Raw genomic sequence first — 22,386 nt, forward strand, 5'->3', positions numbered from 1 at the left:
GCCGCTACAGGAAGCTAAGTTTTCTCAATTCAGGCTTACTCTCGGCTTAACCGACATTAGCCAAATCCTTCCAACGGATGCTTAAAGGGAAACCGGTTCAGACAGACAAAACCGGTAACTCCTCCTAAACTGTTGAACTTCGAATCTTCGGGGTGTCTGTGGAAGAACCGCCCAGTTTATCAGATAGAGTAAACCGACCGGCTACTTGGTGCATGCACCAAATAACCGCATCGGGATGAACAACTGATAACTGACCGGTTCGGAAGCAGGCTACCCTAGATTATTTGAATTTCAAACAGAAGAGGAATAGTTATCAGGAATTAATGATATCTGTTCTGCAACATTACCCTTTCAAAGTAAAACAGGTCGCGCCTAAAAAGACGTGAAGATCTTTTGATATCTTTCACAGTCCAGGCCTATGACCGACAACCTAGTCTGAAAAACATGCCTATTTCATGCAATAACGTATACCCTGCGGTCAATAGACATTATCTCTTTCAATACCTGGATAATAGGGTAGCCCCCAAACTAGTATTTAAGGGAAACACACATTCACTAAACCATTCACAAGACAAAACAAATCCTCTCACTAAGGCAACCCAATCATGTCTCAGTTCCCAAACATTCTTCAAATCGATTTTGAATCTTGCTCCAGTACCGAACACTATGAAGTGTATCGGATGATCAAGGCTCTGGAAGATACTGGCCTCCAGTATTTTCTGGACGATAAGCAAACTGTCTACTCTGAATCTATCTTGGAGTTTTACTATAATGCCAGAGTATTCAGGGGTACTCATCACTTTGATACCCACATTCAATCCAAGGTTGGGGGTATAATCTTCGATTTCACCGAGCAAGACTTCGCTCGGTGCTTCGGTCTGCCCAAACAAGGGATCATAGACCTCAACCCACCGACCGACATTAAAGTTGAAGTCTCCCTGTCTCTTGCCCGGTCGGATGAGCCTGTTGATGACCATGGCTCTAAGTCACTCCTGAGGGCTGAATATCAGCTCCTCAATGATGTAATAGGTATGGCATCTTTGGTAGGGACGTCACCAACACCTACTGCGCAGCAACTTTCAACATGATGGCGGCCATTGTCACCGGCACGCCGGTCAACTGGTCCCGGGTGCTTTTCGACATCCTCATCTGGATGGTAGGCATCCGGTCGGTCGGTCTCATTCCCCAAATAAGCAGCCTTCTCGTGGAACTTGGTGTTCCAACTTGTCCCGGCGAGGGTTTGAACCAAGCCCAGGTGCTAACCAGAGAGACAACCGATTCATTCTATGATCGGTTTGAGAGAGCCTGGAGGAGGAGGAACTTCAATTCCCCCCGTGAAGTCAATCGCCGCGCACCTTAAGTCACTCCTTCTTGCATCCGGTCGTTTTGCAGTATGTACCGGGTGTATCTCTATCCAACTCATGTTTGATCGTTTCGGTTTCATCCGTGTTCCCCTTCGGCCTCGGTTATGTTTCGTTTGACTGCATGTTTCCCCTCATTATTATTTCGGCACTGTTCTATGTTATTTTCGGTCATATCTAATTAATCCAGGTTATGTTTCAATGCATCCCTAATTAATGAGATAATTCCCAACCAACTGAATATTTAATATCTAACTAATCTGGTTACTTTCCAACTAACAACCACCTCGGGCTTCACAATCTGCCGCTTCCCCATGCGTCTTGAAAAGGTAAAGATTCTTTTCCTTAATAAAACAAAACTGACCATCAATGCTAAGATTTTCCCTCCAAAACCGATTCTATATAAGGAGCCATTCTCTACTCATTTTACCACATCCGAAAGCACAAGATCACATATGATATTCTTGAATCCCGTCTCTCTCAATACCGAAATCATGCCGAGCAGAACTCTGGGAAATTTCCTAAGCATTGATTTCAACTCCTGCACGGGCGAGAGGGACTGTACTACTGAGCAGAAACTCATGTATCACTCTCTCGCTGAAACCGGTCTTCAACCCTTTCTTGAAGAGGCCGGTCCTATTCTCCTAGACGATGTCAAGGCCTTCTTTCGAAGCGCCTGCATCAGGGGAAAGTATATCGTCTCTACGGTCAGAGACCATACGTTCTGGATCGATGAGGTTGAATTTGCCTCACTATTCGGTCTACCCACTGAAGGTTTCTCTAACTTTCCGACTATTCAGGACCTTGCGTGATTTGAAACCGCGCAATACCTGTCGGCCACCCATGCTCCGGTGGAACACTTTGGGCCAAAAACCCAGCTTGCTATTCACGGTCAGCTACTGCTCGAAATCGTGACCCGGTCAATTCTGTGTCAATCTCCAAATCAACGGTATTCTAGGAATAACTACAACCTTATGACTCACATTCTTTGCGAATCGGCCATCAACTGGTCAACGGTCATATGGGAAAAGCTAAAGAATATGGTGCTGACCAAGAAAGGTCTCGGGTATGCACCGCATATCAGCAAGCTGATTCTTGGGTACCGACCAGAGTTCGGACCGGGCACACCGACTTCTTCCTCAAACATCCTTGACAAGGATTCTGTAATAGACCGAATCTGTAGAATGTCTTTTCAATAGGCTGTACTTTACATTATTTCTGTATGTCTATCTCTGTACCGAATCCTATGCCGGTTTCCTTTCTCTACTACTTCATGAATTTTAATATCATTTCAGTTTAAATGACCGGGTCTTCTTAACTCTTTGAACATTTATCTAAGTAACCAGTTAACATCTTCAAACTATAACCGCGTTATTATCCGGTCACATAAACTCTGTTTAAAATAATCTGTTAACTCTGATCACTCAAAATAACCAGTCAGACTTCGAAACCGCATCATCAATCGGTTTCAAGAAGAAGAGTGCGTCATCAATGACATTAGCAAAGGTTTTTGGAGGGAAATTTCCCGCCGAAAATCACCGCCCCTATGTTTACCGCCCTTTGTTTGGCGCCCATTATCTCCCGCCCACGGTTTGTCGCTCATCTCAATTCGGAGGGAAAATTCCCGCCTTTTATTGATGGTACGGTTGGGCTTCCAAACCGCATCTATAAAAGGGACCTTCGGTCATTTTGTTTCATTCTCACGCGAATCTACTTTCTCTCTCTAAGCTCTCTAACTCTTTTGAAGCGGTTCTCTCTCTCACATTCTCAAATTCTTAAACATGGGGCGAGATTCGGCTTTGTTCAGACTCTACTCTCAGGTGGATTTCGAGGAAATCCGGTTGAATGGTACGCCCGAGGCGAAGGAAGTTATTGATCGGCTAATTAAAACCGGTCTGGAATACTTCCTCGGCGGTCCCCATATTATATACAAAGATGCGGTCGAAGAGTTCTTCAAAACCGCAAACGTCGCCTACGACAAGATCACCGCGACTGTATGCGGTTCACAAATAGAGCTCACCGAAGCATTGGTGGCCGAGAGCCTGCATCTTCCAACAACCGGCCAGGATGCAACAGCAGAAATAGAGCAGGACACCTTTGAGGCGGCTTGATACATTCTATCGGCAACCAATGAGCCGATCAAAACATCCGGGAGTAAACAAATGTTGAAGCCGGAGTTAATCCCGGTATGTGACATCTTCGCAAGGGCGATTCTGGCGAGGGGAGGAAACTTCAGCAACCTCACCAAAGACAAAATCAAGATGTTGATCGGTCTGATGGAGGGAAAAGAGGTCAACTGGGCAAGATCGGTGTTCAGTAACCTAATGGACATGGTGAAACCGGATTCAAACCGGTCGTGGGGATACGCCGTGCCACTCGGTAAGATCTTCCTCCATCTAAATCTCGACGTCGGTCCCGGCGTTGCTGTAGCAGAACGCTGCCTCATCAGATCAAGGCAATTCCTTGAAAGGACGCAGCCGGCCCCCAGTTCCACAGGTGGCCAAAAGAAGAAAACCGCCAAGAAAGCTGCCTCAGCCAAAGCAAAGGCCGAAGGGAAAGGCAAAGAAAAGATAACCTTCTCAGAACCACCTCAGCACACAAAAGATGAGGAGTGGGCCTCTGAGAGAACAGACACCGAAAAGACGGAGGATGATAGAACGGTCCTCAATGAAGACGGCTCGGCCCAGAGTCCTAAGGATGCCACACCAAACACCAACCCTGAGACCACCGAGGGTGGAGAAGAGGTTGATAAAGAAGCCGATGATGAAGAAGACAACACAGAGAGGGAGGAGGCCGAAGAAGTAGAGGCCGATAGGATAACTGGGAAACTCATTCAAAGCATCAGAAGAAAAGCCGAGTCGGTTGAAGAACTATACCTGGAGTGGCACGAGCACCGGTTTGATACACCGTATAGACAAATCCTACCGGGCCACACAGATGAGCAATGCATGAACATACTGGAGGACCTGATGATGAACATTACGAACTCCAACACACTCCAGGAGGTACAACACCGAACTTGTCTCCTGTTACCGAAGGTTCAACTTCGGAAACTAACGACCAAAATCCGGAAAATTACGGAGGAGCTCAACAAGATGGAATCGGTGGGCACCCTAGCACCGCGGGTGTTAGCAAGGCTTGAAAAAGCCAAAGGGGAACTAACTCAAGAAGTCGAGCGGCTGGAAGCCATATGCAGCCGAATGCAAGTACCGGTCTATACTGCTCCCGAGATCGAAAGGTTTCCGGTCAACTGTTCAACTCCTCCAAAAGAGAATGCGGCACCGATAGAGTCCAGTGAAAGAGCCGATCCAAATCTCACTGAGCAATCACCTCCTCCACCACCGGAAGTCACCGCTTCAGACTTCACTAAAGAATGGGTTGAAGACCGCATTAAAGAGTTCGACGAGACCGCGGTTCAGCCGTTCAAAGATAGATTCGGCAGGATAGTTGATTCGGCCCTAAAATTCACCGACGCCACAAGGAATCTACTGGAAAGCCATCAAGAACGGTTCTCAGACCTCGGCAAAGGTCTGTGGGACGTGGCAGTTCAGCAAGATAAATGTGTTCAGCGAACCACAATTCTGGAGGATGTGACCTCCGAGTTAAAGAAAGACCTCGACCGGCTTGAGAGAGATACCGATCAACGGCTGAATGCGATGAGTGAGGATCTGATCGGCACGACACTTAACTGGGTCTCCGAACTCGAGAAGATAAATGGGAGTCTCGTGGCCGAAGTGAAGGCGCTTTCCGAACAAATGGCCGAAGTTCTAAGGGCTAAGGTGAACGCGGACGCCGCGGCTGTAGCGGCTGATGCTCAAGTAGCTAAGAGGGTCTAGGATGCGCTGGATGCCGAAGCAGGAAAAGATAAAGAGGCACCGCGCCCAACTCAGCTGACCGAAGCGGAAAAGGAAGCCGCGCGAATTAAAAGAGGAGATGCCCTGTTCCCAGGGTTTGCCGAAAAAGTAGCCACTCTAGCAGCAGAGGATGCTGAACGGTTGGAAAGGGAGGCACGGAGGCTGGAAGGCTATGCAAAGGAAAACGAGAAGAAGAAGGCGGCTGCCTCCGCCTCAGCGCCGAAAAAGCGGAAGAGGGAAGCTCCTAAAAAGGAGGCCCTTAAGAAGGTTCAGATTGCAGAGCTGCTCAGAGAGGTCTCTAAACCGATCATCCCAAGTACATCGGAGCAGGACGACCAAATCGAAGATGAAGTCGAAGCACAACTGCGGTCTCGGTCTACAAGACGACGATCTTCCGAACCGACCGGTCGACAGCAACCGAAGAAGAAGAGCATATATGACCTCACGGACTCTGAATAGGGACTACCTTTCCTCTTATTGCCTTAGTACTTTTATATATATTTTGTCTCTTTCGGTTACCTATATATATAAAGTTACTTTTTGAAACCGGCCATCTTTTGCATTTCTACTTAGTTTAGATAATTTTAAATAAAATAATAAAAAAGGGAGAAATTGATAAGATAAAAGATAAAGACTCTTTTAAAGACTCTTCCAAAATTTTTCTCAAACATTTTTCGAAAAATTCTCCCAAGTCAGTTTCAAAAATCCGGCCAAACAAAACAACCGGCCTACGGTTGCAAACTTACATGATTTTGATAATTTTAAATAAAATAATCAAAAAGGGAGAAATTGTTAGATAAAATAAGACCGGTTCAAATAAATCTAACTTAAATAAACTTTCCATGCAGGAACAAGGAACCGGACCGGATGAACAAGAGAACCGACTAAAGAAACCTAACCGGTCAAGCTATCAAACCGATCAAGAGTATTCGGAACGTGACCGCACAAAGAAATGATCGGCCAAAGCTCAAAACCGGAATCATCAAATAGCCGATCATCCACAAGACAAGAATAACCGGAAGAAGTCCGGTTACATCACTACCAAAAGACATTCGGCTAAGTCAAGCGGCCGACCAGTACAAGAAGACAATTTGGGTATCTGTTGAGAATGATACCAAAGGAACAGACTGAATACTTCCATATCCATACAAGTCTGAGGAAAGACTGTAGGCTGCAGAAAACAGTACTACCGGATCCTTCTACTTCGGAATAAGCCAGAAAGGAAATCTTCCAAGTACAGACAACTGTCCAACAGACAGTGCCTACATCAAGTAAAAGACAAACCCGGCAGGTTTGTCTTACAAACCGGAAGAACAGACCGGCAGGTCTGAGACAGAATACCAGGTCTGAGGTTGACCATCAGGTCTGAGGAAACGACCGCAGGTCTGAACTTCTGAAACACTGAATCACTGCACCTCCGCTCAGCCAATCAGATTCAAGGAAGTGAAATATGACCGTTGGCATATTTCACCTATAAAAGGAGGCAGTTGCAGAAGAGTAAATGCGGCACATTAAGAGATACTCAGTGAGATAAGTGAAACGTTAAGAGCATTTACTACAAGTGATAAAACTGTGTTATTCTAGGAAAGCCTAAGTGCTAAATACAAAGTGTGTGTTACAATTTCGGTGTGAATTGTAAGAGTATTATCGAGCAGGAAATAAGTCTCGATCGAATTGTACTTGTATTCCTTAGTGAATATCCCTCTCGCGGTTTCGAGAGGAATGGGTGACGTAGGAGTTTTATCTCCGAACATCCATAAAATCTGTCTTGTTATTTACTTTCTGCCGACTTCATTACCTAACCGACTAACTTAACCACACCGCTCTAAACCGACTCTATACTAACCATACCGAATTTCCAGACTACCGAAGCCGACCCACCATTTCCAAATCTCCATCATCCGAAACCGGCCTAGTTCATCAAACAAGTGTGTTGCTTCAACCTGAAAGCAAACCTCTTCCGCGCTTGAACCTAGTTCAAGGGTTTGTGACAGGTTGTGTAGTATTGAAACCCCCGGTGTTAATCTCTAACCGGATTAACCACCACCTTACGAGTAAGAAACGCTAACCGGTCCAACCCCCGGTTCACCAGCGGCGATCTAGATCCTAACAGTATGTATTTCATTTTTGCTCTTATTTCCGTTGACATTCATCTTAACAGAATTATCGAATGTTATAGTGGAAGAAGGCATACTTGGAGTTTTTCCAGAGTTGATATTTATGCTCTTGCTCACGAATTTAGGGGTGTCATCTTTTCCTTCTTTAACTAGAGTGTCTTTGTTTTTATGAGACGTAATGGAGTATGTGCCCCTATTTCCTTCTTGTTGGTTATCTGCATCCTAGACTTTCTTTGGGTGAGTGGAGCAGGAATTTGTTACCTCAGGTGCCTATTTAAGAGAATTGGTCAGGCTTAAGCCAAAGGTTAACAAAGAAGAAAGATTCCCTATTGCAGAAGCTTTCATGTTTCCTGATTCGAAATGACAAAAACAGACGGATTTAAACAACGGCGTTTATCGCGATGCGCGATTAGAACGGTTAAAACCCTAGCGGCGCTTGTGAATGATCCAACCGTGTTTCCGCGATACTGTCAATCGTGCCGTTCGTGGCGATCGTGTCGTTTGTACCGATATTGACTTCAATTTTGCGGTATTGACTGTGCCTCTCGTGCCATGGCGAATGCAACGAAGTGCGATCTGTACGATTGGGACCGTAGTAGCGCTTGCGAAACAGGGGATTCTGTGACTATATCAATCGTGCCATTTTTACGAATTGTGTCGTTCGTGACGATCATGCCGTTCGTGACGATCGTACCGTCGATTGTGTTGTGTCAACCGTGTTGATCGTGCCGTCGATTGTGATGGGTCAACTGTGTCGATCGTGCCGATTGTGATAATAATAATTATTATTATTAACCAAACAATAATATATTTAACTTCTACATTAATATATATATATAATTAAATTGTTTAATCTACATTTATATATTATATATAAATAATAAATACGAAGGATTTGTAATTATTTGTTTATATATATTTTAATTTTATAAAATTATTAGGAAAGAAAAATAAATAAATCAAAATATTATGAAATTAAAAGATCTTATCCATTTTATTCTAGTTATTTTTTATAAAATTAATAATATTTTTAAATATATAAACTAAAATATATAGGTATAAAATTACATGTTGAAATATTTATTAATTTGGACCTAATTTATTTAATTCAAATATTTATATTAAAAATATAAATATAGTTGTATAACCACCAAATAAATGCTTACAATTATGCTACAGAATAAATCGAGAATATATATATATATTTTTTTGTTGATAAATAAAAAAAATAAAAATTAGGAAGTAAAGAAAGACTACAAGATGTACAATTTTAAGACCAAGAATTATTTGTAGCCCATTTTAATTATTTTGAATTCATTGATAATTATCCTCATCTTTATTTTCAACTTCATCTACCTTTCATTTTAATTTTTGTAACTCATTTAATCTATTTTTGATTAAATGTTCATCTAAATATGAATGTGAAGATTTGTGTGAAAATATGTTATCAATTTAAGGTCTTTCATAGATATGAAATATTATTATAAAGATTTAAAGATGTTTATGCACTATCACCTCTTAAACAATCTAATGTCTTTGTCAATATATAGACAAGATTGACCAGATGTCTTATTTTATTTTTTATTAAGTAATCTTAACCTAAGTTCTTTGATAAATAATTTACTATTAAGATTGTAATCTCAATCCAATTAAAGGGTTATAACTTTAATATATGAAAAAGTTATCGTTGTCGATTTAAATGAAAAATTAATTAAGATGAGGCATTTTGTTTTGTTAATCTTGTCTATACATGACGAAAATGATGATAATTTGAATGGATCAAATACATTCATGATCTTGAAATTAAGATAATTGAAATGGTTCAAACGAATTCTTAATCAAATTTTACATATAAAAAATTACAAATCGAGACGTATATAATAAGCATATTCAATATATCTTGAAATGTTGATAAACTCAATAAAAATGTTCTAAAAACTTATTAAGAACAATGAATATCAATATAGAACTATAACATATATTTACTACACACAAATCTATAATAGAATGATGGATGGATGGATGAATCTGCAGTTTGTTTCACTTGAACGGCATAGAATATCCTGCAAACGGCATAGAATCAAGGGTCGTGATTTCCTCCTCCGAGTTGAACAAGGAGGGAAATGATTTATCAGGGGCCATGATCTCCTTCTCCAATGTTCCACCTTCGGACCATATATGTTTCATATCAAAATCATCTTTAGTGAATTTTTCCAACATGGATTTTGCAATGGCATCAAGGGCCATCATCTCCTCATCCGTGTCGAAGAAGGATTGATCAAGGGTGTTGATTTTTTCATCTTCCAACGCCTCAAATTCGGACAACATACGTTCAATATCAAAATCATCTTCAAAAAAGTTTGACTACACCAGACGTGTCATGGAGTGAAGGGTCGTCATCTCCTCTTCCGAGTTTAATAAGGGCAAAGATTGATTCTTGGATGATAATTGGTTGTCAATCAACTCTATTTTTTCTGCAATTTGATTCGAGAATATTTTCAAAAACTTCTGAGACAACCCATCAAGTAGAGATCCGATTCTAGCTTTAGAGAATCCAGATGTTTGAACATGATCTGTTGCTGCAGTAGTAGTGGACATCTTCATCTTCCTCTTTGAAACTTCTTTTTTGTAGCGTTCAAGAATGGGCTTAACTTGATTTAAATTATCCGGCCAAGACTCTATTCTTCCATTTTCTTCCAAACTGAGAAAACATACGTCGATGTCGTAGAGGGAGGAGAGCTCCATGCTCTTCTTCTTAATACTGGCCATCTTCATTGTCAATTGCTGTTTCTTCTTATCGCACTTGATCGTATTCTCTTTCGCACCTTCTTTCACCATTGTTGTACTTGAAGGATTAATGAAGTTGTCTTAAAAAAAAAGAGAAAATGGGATTTGTTTGAGTTGTTAATTACTGGTAATTAGAGCAAATAAACCAATGAATAGGTTTGGTAATATATATATAGGTGGCTGATTTTAAATTTGTTACCGTTATTAGGGTTAAGAGAATTTGTGTTATGTTTTTGAAAAGAGAGGGAAAATATATTTTGTGTTGTTAGATGGGTTAGGGATTTGGGTTGATTTTGCAGTTAGATGTGTTAGGTATTTGGGTCAAGTTGGTAGATTGTGGGATTTTGTGGTTAGATTGTGGGATTTTGTAGAGATTTGGGGGGATTTTGTATTTAGATTAAGTTAGTTAGAGATTTAAAAGTAATTAATATTATGTTTGATATATTAGGATTTTGTATTTAGATTAAGTTAGTTAGGGATTTAAAAGTAATTTATGTTTGATGATATATTAGGATTTTGTAGTTAGATTATATTTTAAAGTGATTATGTTACCGTTGTGGATTCGGATTTTCTTATTCTTTTTTTTCTCCTCGGAGCTCTTGTTCTTCTTCGATCGATCCGTTTGGATCGATCTGCTTCACCATCTTCAACAACAACAACAACTTGCGCTTCTCCCAAGGGATTCCTTCCTACTCAATCGTTGTTGTGTTGTTGGATTGCTCCAACCAAGTCTGATGGATGGATGGATGGATCTCAAATGGAAAGATCACCGACGACGCTGCTGGATCTATCTATCTATCTATCTATCGGAAAGGTCTGTCTGTCTGTCAGGTGTCATTGGTGCTGTTGTAGACGCCGCGAGGTTTGACTTGACGGAGGTAGGTCAAGGATCACTTGATTGCTATGGATGGATGGATTTGAAGGATCACTCGATTGCTATGGATGGTACCGAACAAGGACAGAAAGTACTTTTAACACTGGCTGGTTCTCCAATCACAATCACCACCACCGTAAGTTACATTCTTAATTAATCTGTATCGAATGAATGCTGATCTACTATAATTAATTTATGAATCACCCACTCCCTAGTTTACCTTCTCGGAGATTGTTATCGTCTCTCCTCCTCCTCCGTTCATCATCTAGATCCGTTCTTAGATCGTTCTTAGTTTACCATCTTCAGGATACAGACCTTATATGAATGAGGTGGTTTTGAAGTTACAAGAAGAAGAAGACATGCTTTAGTTAGTTAGTTCTAGTGTTTTCTCTTAAGAGTCCAATTGTGAATAATACTTATTTAGACTGTGTTTTTTGATACTTCAGGAACCCTTCCAGCTTTAATTTCTTCTTTTTTTGGATACTTATCTAATCATGCCCCCTTACAACTTCAAAACCCGCCTGGTAAAATATGAATAGCTTTTCTGGTTTGATCTTCTAATGTGAAATTGTTGGAATTACCGGAAGCCATTTTTAGAAGGTGGATATTATCATGCATCAAGTATGTATATACTAATGATTCATATAGTTTGTTGACCAGTTGATGCACATTTGCAATGGCACGACCAAACCCAGCAAAGCTTGCGAGGTAAATGATTCATCCTTTCCAGCTTTGAATCAGCCATCACATATAGCCTAGTGCCTGTATCCTGAAGATGGTGCTTGAATTGGCCCAGCATTTGGGTGAGGACGATTGCTACGGATGGTGCATACTGAAGGTCTTGTGCGAGGAACGAAAGTACTTAACACTGGTTCTCAAATCACCGTAAGTTACATTCTTAATCCGTATCGAATGCTGATCTACTATAATTTATGAATCGTCACAATAAAACTTATTTTGTACATGGTTGCTCAAATTCCGCTCCTATTTGCTAATTCTATATACATCTGTGTTGAATTCCGCTCCATTGTTGTATATTTCTGGTGATGCTGTTAAGAACGGTTTACCGTTCCTTTATGGGGATTTAGGCTTGGAAATATGGATCTATCTAATTGTCTGAAGATGTAAGCTAGCACAACTATTTTATTGGCTTTCTTGAATCTTCTTTTTATTTTTACTTCTAAAAGAATAAGATGAACAATACATTCAATCTATTAAGGACCCTAGATATTTTGACCTTAAATCTTGCCTTTGATAACATCCATCAAGTTCTCTCCCTCCCGGCAGATAATTGATGTTTAGTTGTGCAGAACAGCATAACAATGATTGACAGTTATTGATAATGGAGTCGTGCCTATATTTGCGAATTTTATGTGCTCTCCTAATGACGAAACTCGTGATCAACTCCATAAAGCCCGAATCTTCAACGTCTATCAGTTTTCACCCACCGACCAAAGCTTCTAATTAAAAATTTTACTGTTAAATCATGAACTCAAGGCTAATCATTTTTACTAATAAGCTTGGATCCTAATAAAGTCCTGATCATTTTACAGAATCAAGAAAACCCTCCACACCTTTTGACATTTTATTTGTGGGTTATGAATGTTAGTCCATTGTTGTTATAAAATTGATCAATTCACATTGTTTTAACCAATGTTATTATTGAAAGGGGTTCTATTGTCAGTTGAGTTTATCCAAGATATAAGAGATTTAGGCTATAGGTAAAATGAAGATTTGCTCTTGGCTTTAACACGTAATTGGGTTAGCTCAGTATTAGTATTATACAATGTAGTTATCGATGCACTTGTGATATCCAATTAATTAGATTTAGCTTATTTGAAATTCTGACAAATGCAAGCCGAATTCCTCATTCATTGAACTTGCAAAACTGGTGTTGTAGATGAATCACTTCATTTGGTTAAACAAATGGAGGGTTCCAAATGTATTTACATACACAATTTTAATAAATGAAGTGTTTTCTGTAGTTGAGAAAATGAAAGAGAATGTAAATCCAAACGAGGCCACTTATAGGTCTATGTTGATGGGGGCATTTTGTGTTCTTGTACAAGAAGCCCAGGTTGCCAACGTTGTTGAATGTTTGCATGTAATTCCTTGGCTAGTAAAGATAATGCCATGTAATTCCATGGCTAGAAAATGAAGATAATGCCACATTTAACATGGTAATGACTTGTTTGATCAAAAAATTTTATCTTCATGAAGTATTTGGAATTTAATTTTAATACATATATTAAACTTATCAAAGAAGGTAACCTTCACTTAACTCAGATATGTTGAAGCTTTGAAAGAGATGCGAAAGGGGAATATCGTTAAATCTCATCACTTTCAACTCTCTAATTAACTGTTATGGCAAATTGTTGAAATCAACTAAGCCAAACAAATGTTACCATTACTATTGAAAAATGATTTTCGTTCTCATATTTTCACTTTCACTTCGATAATCAAAGGCCTTTAACGGCCTTAACCGAATATATCAGATATATGATGGAAATGGTCGATTGTGACTGTTCCCCTAATTCCATTAAGTATAACATCTTAATTCGTTCTTTGCGCAATTGTCGATGTTTACAAATCTCTGAAACTTTTAAAAAAATGAGGCACATGAAGTTTCTTCAGATGTGTTCTCTTTCTTCTTCAATGTTATATGAGATAAATAAGGTTTTAAACGTGATGAAAATGCTATGGTATCTATGTTTGTTATATAATAGTCATATTATTTTATTTATTGTATTTTTAGTAAGTGACTATGATTTTGAGAAATTGGACAAAATAAATATTATACTATTTTTATTTTATGTCCTAATTTGAGATAAAAAAAAATTAAATTTATGTAATTTTAATGTGACTTTTTAATTTTACAAAATATTTTTATATAAATAATAATATATTAATGTTTTATAACTTTTATATTATTTTAAGCCAAACACTAATATATTTAACTTATACATTACATATAATTTACTGTCTACAATAATTTATAATATAGAGATAATTTTATTATTGAGCTTTGTTTAATTATCTAGTTAGGTAGAGAAGTAGATATATTTTATTTTTACTTTTTCTATTATTATAAGAAAAATAATATATATATATATATATATATATATATATATATATATATATATATTTTTAACTAACTTTATAATAATATAAGGTGATCAGTTTAAAATATTTATTTATATTTTAATTAATTATTCATATTATATTTTAAAAAATAATTAATTATTTGTAACTGTATTGTTTTCTTAATTTTATTAACATGTGTATTTTTTAACTAAATTTGTTTAAATTAAAATTTATTTATATATTTTGTATTAAATTAATTTTTATTTTTAACAATTATTAATTAATATCATTATTTATGACACAATATTTTATGTTAAAAAACTTAATAATTATAATAATATTTTAAACTAATATGATAAATATTTAACAAACTATTACTAATCATCTCTACATTTATAAAAATAAATTCTTTCAATCTTCATTTATATATTATATATAAATAATTACACAATTTTAAAATTTAAAATTACTTATTATTATAATATATATATATATATTTACCTATCAATATTTTATATAAATATTTATTTAACTCTTATTTTATAAATATATAATATTACTTATGTTTAAAAAATTTAAATTAATATTTTTTTTGAAAAATAAATATTTTAGAAAAATAAATAAATTTAAAAGATGATATTAATAATTTACATATGTGTGTTTTTATATGAGAATATGCATGATAATAGATTTATCATGAAATATATGTTTTCTTAAAACTAGTTTATAAATGATGATAGAACAATAACATCAACAATTCTATAAACAACGGAAAAGTCCTTAGGCCCCGTAGCATAGCACATATCGAATAATATATGGCAATATGCGGGGATTTGAGGTGGCTCGAGATTCAATGCGTCTCAACTTTGGTTTATTGTCAGACATCTGTTTAAAATAAAATATTTATATATAATGTTTTTAATGGTATCTGACAACTTTTAAAATCAATTATGTAAACATAATTAATTTTGTTCAAATTTTAATGATTTAGGGATTTATGGTAATCAAAAATGATTTATTGAAATCTGGTTTAAATTAATAAAAATAATTAATTTTAAAAAAATATTATTTATTTGAAAATAAAGTTGTTAAATGATTTTAGAAAAATCAGTAAAATGTACGTATCTAAACGCACTTTATACTAGAGTTTCCAAAGAGGGTTTGTTATTTGATTACGCTCGGAAAGGACTTCCGCAATATGTCCTCCACGCCCGTTAAAATCATTTGTATTTTTTTAAAAGTCTAGCTATCAAAATATTTATTTATAACATTACTTCCTTTAATTAGTAATCTAGGGTCCTAAACAAGGATAAGTTTATATTACGTAAATAATTATACAAAATTATTTAAAAGTGCATACATGTGATTGCAGTTGCATAAGATTGAGTACAAACAAGATCTAAAAAATATTAGAATTTAAAAATAAATTCCAAACGGGGCCTTAGTCAAAATATTTGTTTGGGAAATATCCCGAAAATAGTTTGAAATCATTTTCTGATCTCTCGTGATTATTTAAAAATAGATTGAGTTCCAAAATTACAAAAATAATTTTGGGTTTTGAAAAGTGGAACCAAACAGGCTTAGGACTCGAGTCCTAGGGCTTTGGTCTGTTTTTATCTGTTGAAGATCGGATGGGCTCGATCTAGACCGAAGGTGCTATAGAGGATTAGAGGGTTCGTGAGGCTTGGTCCTAAACTCAGATTGTTCGGTCCTAGGTTTGAGAGTCTCATCCCATATCTAGATTTCTCGGTCGTGGGTCCTAGGAGGCTCGTCCCAGGTCAGACCTCTCGGTCATAGGTGAAAATCCTCGGTCAAATTTATCGGTCTTTGCTCAAGAACACCGGTCCTAGGGCTCGGTCCTAACTCAAGAACACTTGTCCTAGGTCTCGGTCCTTACTCAGAATCATCGGTCATGGGTCTTAGTCCTATGTTAGTTTTCTCGGTTCTCGGTCTCAATCAGGACCAATAATCATCGGTCCTCGATCGTATATGACTCTGTCCAAGAACACCAAATATTCTTCATTTAGTTCAAAAGTTGCAGTTGTAACTTTTAAAACAGATCATGAAAACATGATTTGTAAGTTGCTATCAACTCCATTGAATGTAGGGATCATAACCCCTAATCCTAAACTCAATCAATCGAACTCTAAATCGATTGTTTTTTCAAAATAATTTTTAGGGAAAATTTTGGGATGTTTTGAATTAGGCCATGTCTTGTTCCAACAACTTTGAAATGATGTTTACAATCGATCATTACCAAAACAAGAACATTAATAAGCTCTGTAACAACTTTTCAAACTAAAATTTAATCTTTATTTTTCTAAAATTTCAGATCAATCAAACATAATCGGATTGTATGTAATATCATTTGAAAACTATCCTAATATGTTTACAAACATGTTAGGAAACTATTTGAATCAAAATTCAAAAGAAAAAGCTCAATAATACGAAATTCAAAATTTCCAGATTTTCAAATTAAATTTGAGTTTTTTTTATTGTGGTTGAATTGATGAAATCTCTTTCGACGGAAAACTTATAAATCTAGGGATTGGTTTCAACTATAGGAAGCACGAAATTGAACCCTAAATAAATCAACCCGATCAAACTTAAAAAATTCTAATTTTGAATCACAACTTGAATTACAGTAGGCCTGGAAGATTACCAACGATTGGAGAACACTCCAATGATCTTTATGGAGCTTTCCAAAGCTCTGGATTGAAGTTCAGAACGATAGAGCAGTTTCTTCTAAAACCAGTCGTCGGAGCTTCTTCAAAGTTCTTCAAGCAGGCTGTATTTAGTGGATTATGTTCAATGGATTGGAAGAAGAACACATAAGGAGTATTTATACTCAATCTAAGACGGTTTCAAAGTCAAATTCATATCGAATTTAGCTTCTGAAACATTATCCTTCACCAACCTAGTTCAAGGGTGGATAAGGATAAAAGATGGGGAAGATGGAGCTTCTGGAAAGTCGTCATCGTCGAGCGTGTTACTCTAGCCTCGCGAAGAGATGAACAAAACGTCGTCATTTTGTTTAAATAAATGTGTCGTTGGCGTTCCGTCCATCGCCAGACATTCCGTCTAGCGTTCGGGCATATGGGCTAACGGGGTTAGCGTCCCGTTAGTTGATCCAGTGTGGACTTGGGCGCGTGCTTCCTTTGTCACAACCGGATGCGTGACTTCTTTCTGGGCACTGTATGAAAATTCAGCGCTGATCTGATGGATACAAATCATGTTCCAGTCGACTCCCTTATTTTCAGCCACACTAGATTATCAGTTTTTATTTTTAATAAAAGGGTTATTTGAAATCAATATTTTTAATATTTTTTCACTAAATTAATACACAAATATTTTTGACAACATAATAAAAATTATGTTCATTTATTTTTTTTGGGGGTATTTTGGGATATTTATTTAATTATTTTAAGTCATAAATTACAAATAACTTATGTCTAAAATTATAATTAAATTATTTCAACTTTTTTTTTTACTAATTTGGGTAAAATAAATACAATATCTTAATCTCAAATTATTTTTATTTTTATTTATTTTTTTAATTAGGGTTTAATTAAACCTATTTTGCTTTTAATTTCTCCTTTTGATTTTTTAAAAAAATTCAGAAAATTATTTTAAAATTATTAATAATATTATAAATTGATGTATATTTCATGCTTTTATATATATTGTTAATAATATTAATAAACAAGTACTAATACATATATTCATCGTTGAATGGTAGACAAATTAGAAAAAATAAGCTCTTCAAATATGAATTGTTTGTATTTTTCCTTAAAAGTGTACATAATTTTTAAACAAGTTTTTTTAAACAAAAAAAACTTATATATATGTTAAGTTTACTGATTAAATATCAAAATTCAAATAGAACTAGAAAAATTGACAAATGTTTTATAATAAAAATATCTCAAACAATATTAAATCATTATCCCTCTTAAAAAAAATCAAGAAAAATAATATATGTATATATATAAATCTGCTCAAAAGTAATTTAATATTATAAAAAGCTCAAAATTACTTACGTTCAAAAGTGACTTAATTTCTTATAAATTCTTATTTTCAATATATATTTAATATTTTAACTTAATTATTTTATAATAAAATAAAAAGTAATACACTAATTTGAAAAAATAATTTTTTTGAATTTTTTAATAAGATTAAATATTTAAATTTATTTATAAAATATTTTATTTTGAGTAAGTATTAAAATATTTAATAAATAAATATATAATTAATGAGAATAATAATAATTAAATATTTTGAGAAATTGAAAATTCATATATAGTTATAATATATTATTAAAATATATAATGACTTTTTATATTATAAACTTATTTAAATAAAAATATTATATATTTTAAATAACAATATTATAAATTTAATTATATATATATATATATATATTAAAATGATTAATCTTATTACAAATTTCATTATAATATTACAAAATAAAATTGTTTGATTGTATTATTATTAGTTTAACAATTATAAATAGAATATATATAAAAATTAAAATTATTAAATTTAAAAAGTTAAAAATAAATCATAATTTTACTTTTTTTAAATCAATAACTATGACTTTATTATTAATTAAACTAGGAAAATTATCGCACACGGATAAGAATAAAAACAAAATAAATTAAAAAATTTATAATAATATATATTTAATGTTTAAAATTCTTAATAAATCATGAATAATATATTAAAATAAAAAACAAAACACTTTCATTCCACATTTTATTCAATTCGATAAAACAACTTATTTTTTCACATGTTTCATCACATATTTTTTCCGAATGAATATCTCATCTCGTGACTTTACACTTTACACTTTGTCAATCAAATATTTGATTCATATTTTTTAATAATAAGCATCGTGACCTCACACTTTTGTCAAATAAATATTTGATTCATATATGTTTAACCACTTTTAAATGATACCGGTCTATTATCATTCGGCAAACCACATCTCAATCCCACTTGGTTAAAGGTTGTACTTGTTTTGTTAGGTTGCAAGTTCGAAACATACAAATAAAATTTTAAATTTTATTTTTAACCGTTTTAAGTTTATGGGCGGGTCAACCCACAATCCGACCCAAGTATCCATTTACTCTCACATAAATATCCAAATTAACCACAGCTCTCGACCCGGCAATCCAGATACTTTAAAAATTAAGTATTATATATATAGATTCTTAATCCTTTAATTAAGTTGTTAAGTACATTTTAATTTAAATTCATTTATAAACCATATAATGGATTATGATTTTAAGTCATTGTTATTGATTTAAATAAAAAAAAAGGTAAGATTATGATTTTTTTCAGTCAATCTTGTCTATTCATATATTTATGATGAAGATGATACAAGTGGAATGAATTCTTAATCTTGAAATTAAGAAAATTGAAAGTATAAAATGAATTCTAAATTTTAAAATCAAGATAATTGAAATGGATAAATTTTTTATCTTGAAATCAAGATAGTTGGAAAGGATCACATGAATTCTTTATTAATCGCTTATTTGATTTGGTAGTTTTTTTTCCTTCAGGTGATTTTGAATTTTCTTATTTATGAATGAGATATATATCTTGTTAAATGAGTCATGTTATTAAATTGTGCAAAATCAATGAGGTTGTGTAGTTTGAAAGTTAGATGCGGTTATACTATCAATTAGTAAAATAATATTTAGTTAATTAAAAGTTATTTTCTTGTTTTAAAGACTCTAAATTAATCATTTTCACCTAATTGATCCTATAATGAACAAAGACATTTAGCGCCAATGATAGAAAATTCGAAAATAGACTTTGAATTGCAACATTGATATTTTTTTCCTGCTTTTGTTCGTATTTTCCTCCTAGACGACCTTTCATCGCGCCTTGGGCTAAACAAACGAAAAACCCTAATTTTGGGTTTCTTAAAGATTTGACGAAGAATCATTGATGGGGAAATGATCACGATCTTCCTTAATTATTTCAATTTTTGAATGACCCCGGATCGTCCAAGGAGACAACTAATCAAATTGCCTCCCAAAAGTGGCAGAATCCCTCGCTACTCTTTTTGATTTTCTATTATCATATTCATTCAAAATACAACGTTAAAAAAAAGTCACTCACTCACTCATTCTTCGGGAAATTTGATGAAATGGCCCATATAATAGCCTTAATTTCAAAAAAGGCCCGCGCCTGATAATGTTTGTAAAATGAGCCTTTTTGCTCTGCGAAATGTCTGTCTTGCCCCTGTGACTGTACTTACGCGAATTACACTTACGCGGATTACACTTACGCGGATTACACTTATGCAAATTACACTTACACGGATTACACTTACGCAAATTACACTTACGCGAAATATGTAATATGCGTACATTGAAAGACGCATATTACATATACGCGCATTATGTAATATGCGTCTTTCATACTATATAAAGCGCCTAATTTTGACCCTCATTTTAAATCTCCAATTTTTAGGGTTCCGACTCTCTCTCAAACCCTATCCCCTCTGATCCTGCTGCTCCGCTAAGGTAAGACATTCTCGTCTCAATTCATTCTTATGTATTCTAAGTTATGAATATTATCCAAGTGATATTATGTTGGATGCAGGATCTAGGGTTTTAAAGAAATCTTACAAGTTTATCTATGTAAAGATGATGACAATCAACAACACATGGGTTTGTACTTCATTGATCTATGGAAGCAGAAGTTAAACGTTTCGATGGATATGTAAATTGAAGAGGAGAATCCGACAGAGTTTAACACTCTCAACATCGGTAGAGGAAACTTGCGGACTGGTAAAAAGGAAACGTTTTGTTTTAATGATTTTGAATCTGAAATAGAGAAACGAGTAAATCAAGTATCTATTTGAATTCAATTAGGGTTTTAAAGGAGTAATTCATATCATTCCTTTTACTACTACTTGATTTTTGTAGGTAAAGGAAGATTGAAAGATCTATAGATGCAAAAGGATAATCGTTTTTGTGCATATTGTGGCTCTCTAGACCCGAAGTGGGCGTATGTTTCTTACTTAGTATTCGATATTTTAAAAATGTTGATAGAGTTGTGATAAGAATTAAGAGGGTTGGTTGTTTCTACTTTCAGGTCAGTTACACAACAAGAAGTCAAGCAACAATTTGCAGTCTAGTTCATCTCATTCCGTAGTCATTCTTTATCCAAATATTTACATCTTTTTTGTGTGGTTAATTCTGTTCATACTAAATAAATAATTATGAATTCATGATGGATGGCTGACTGACAGGAAGGAATGGTGAAATTTATAGGAATGCTCAAGATAAAAGTGGTTAAAGGCACAAATTTAGCTGTCAGAGATATGTTGTCGAGTGATCCTTATGTTGTTCTTACTCTCGGGCAGCAGGTGAGTGAGTTGAGTCCAGTCCCGGTTTTTGTATATTTTGAAAATGTTAATATGATCAACTTTATATAGAAAGCACAAACAACTGTTATGAGGAGTAATCTTAATCTTATATGTAATGAGGAGCTGATGCTTTTAGTGCCCCAGAATTATGAGCCGGTGAAATTGGTAAAAAAAAGGAAGATTGCTTTGTGTTTTTAACAATTTTCGAAGATAAATGAAATTATACATGCATGCAGGAAGTGTATGACTATGATACATTTTCTGCTGATGACATAATGGGTGAGGCAGATATTGATATACAATGGATGATAAGTTCGGCAATGGTATACGGGGATGCTATAATGTTTGGAAACATGAAAATTGGGAAATGGATAAAGGCGGATGATAATGCCCTCATAGAAGACATCACTGTGAATATAGTCGATGGAAGGGTGAAGGAGGAAGTGAGTCTTAAGCTACAGAATCTGGAATCGGAGAGATTGATCTAGAACTAGAATGGATTCCTCTTGAGCAATAATCATCTTAGTTAATCTTAAATATAACTAACTCTCTTACTTGTAATCAATAATAATAAGCTTTTTTCCAAAAAAAATAATAATAAGCTCTCAATTCTCATTGAAGCCATTTTGTATAGAGAATTCTAGTTTTGTAAATCATTTACAGTTTTTTCCAGATCCTAAAATTCTTCACCTGTTTCTCCATCAAGCTTTCTCTCTTGATGAAGCCAAATTTTCTTATTTTGTAACACATTATTTTACCTAAATTTATATATAGAGTTTCATGGGAATAGATGTGACTGACTTATAAAAATCACTTTCTATATTTGTTACAAATTTTATTACAGTCTGAGATTCTAAATTTTGGGTTGGGTTTTGTTATGTATGGTTTCCTGTTTAATCGGACTAAGTTTATTGTCATAAAGTTTTAT

The 22,386-nt window shown here is 35.0% G+C and overlaps 1 protein-coding gene and 1 pseudogene across 1 annotated transcript; one reads left to right on the top strand and one right to left on the bottom strand.

Moving 5' to 3' along the window:
• Positions 1–9,696: 9,696 nt before the first annotated feature.
• Positions 9,697–10,170, bottom strand: LOC124934939. The gene has a single exon (XM_047475427.1). It carries the CDS (start codon positions 10,168–10,170, stop codon positions 9,697–9,699), a length of 474 nt encoding a protein of 157 aa, XP_047331383.1.
• A 6,852-nt stretch (positions 10,171–17,022) lies between these two features.
• Positions 17,023–21,975, top strand: LOC124934940 (annotated as a pseudogene).
• The last annotated feature ends 411 nt before the right edge of the window (positions 21,976–22,386 follow it).

This window comes from Impatiens glandulifera, chromosome 4 (genome assembly GCF_907164915.1).
Source record: "Impatiens glandulifera chromosome 4, dImpGla2.1, whole genome shotgun sequence".
Lineage (NCBI taxonomy): Eukaryota > Viridiplantae > Streptophyta > Magnoliopsida > Ericales > Balsaminaceae > Impatiens > Impatiens glandulifera.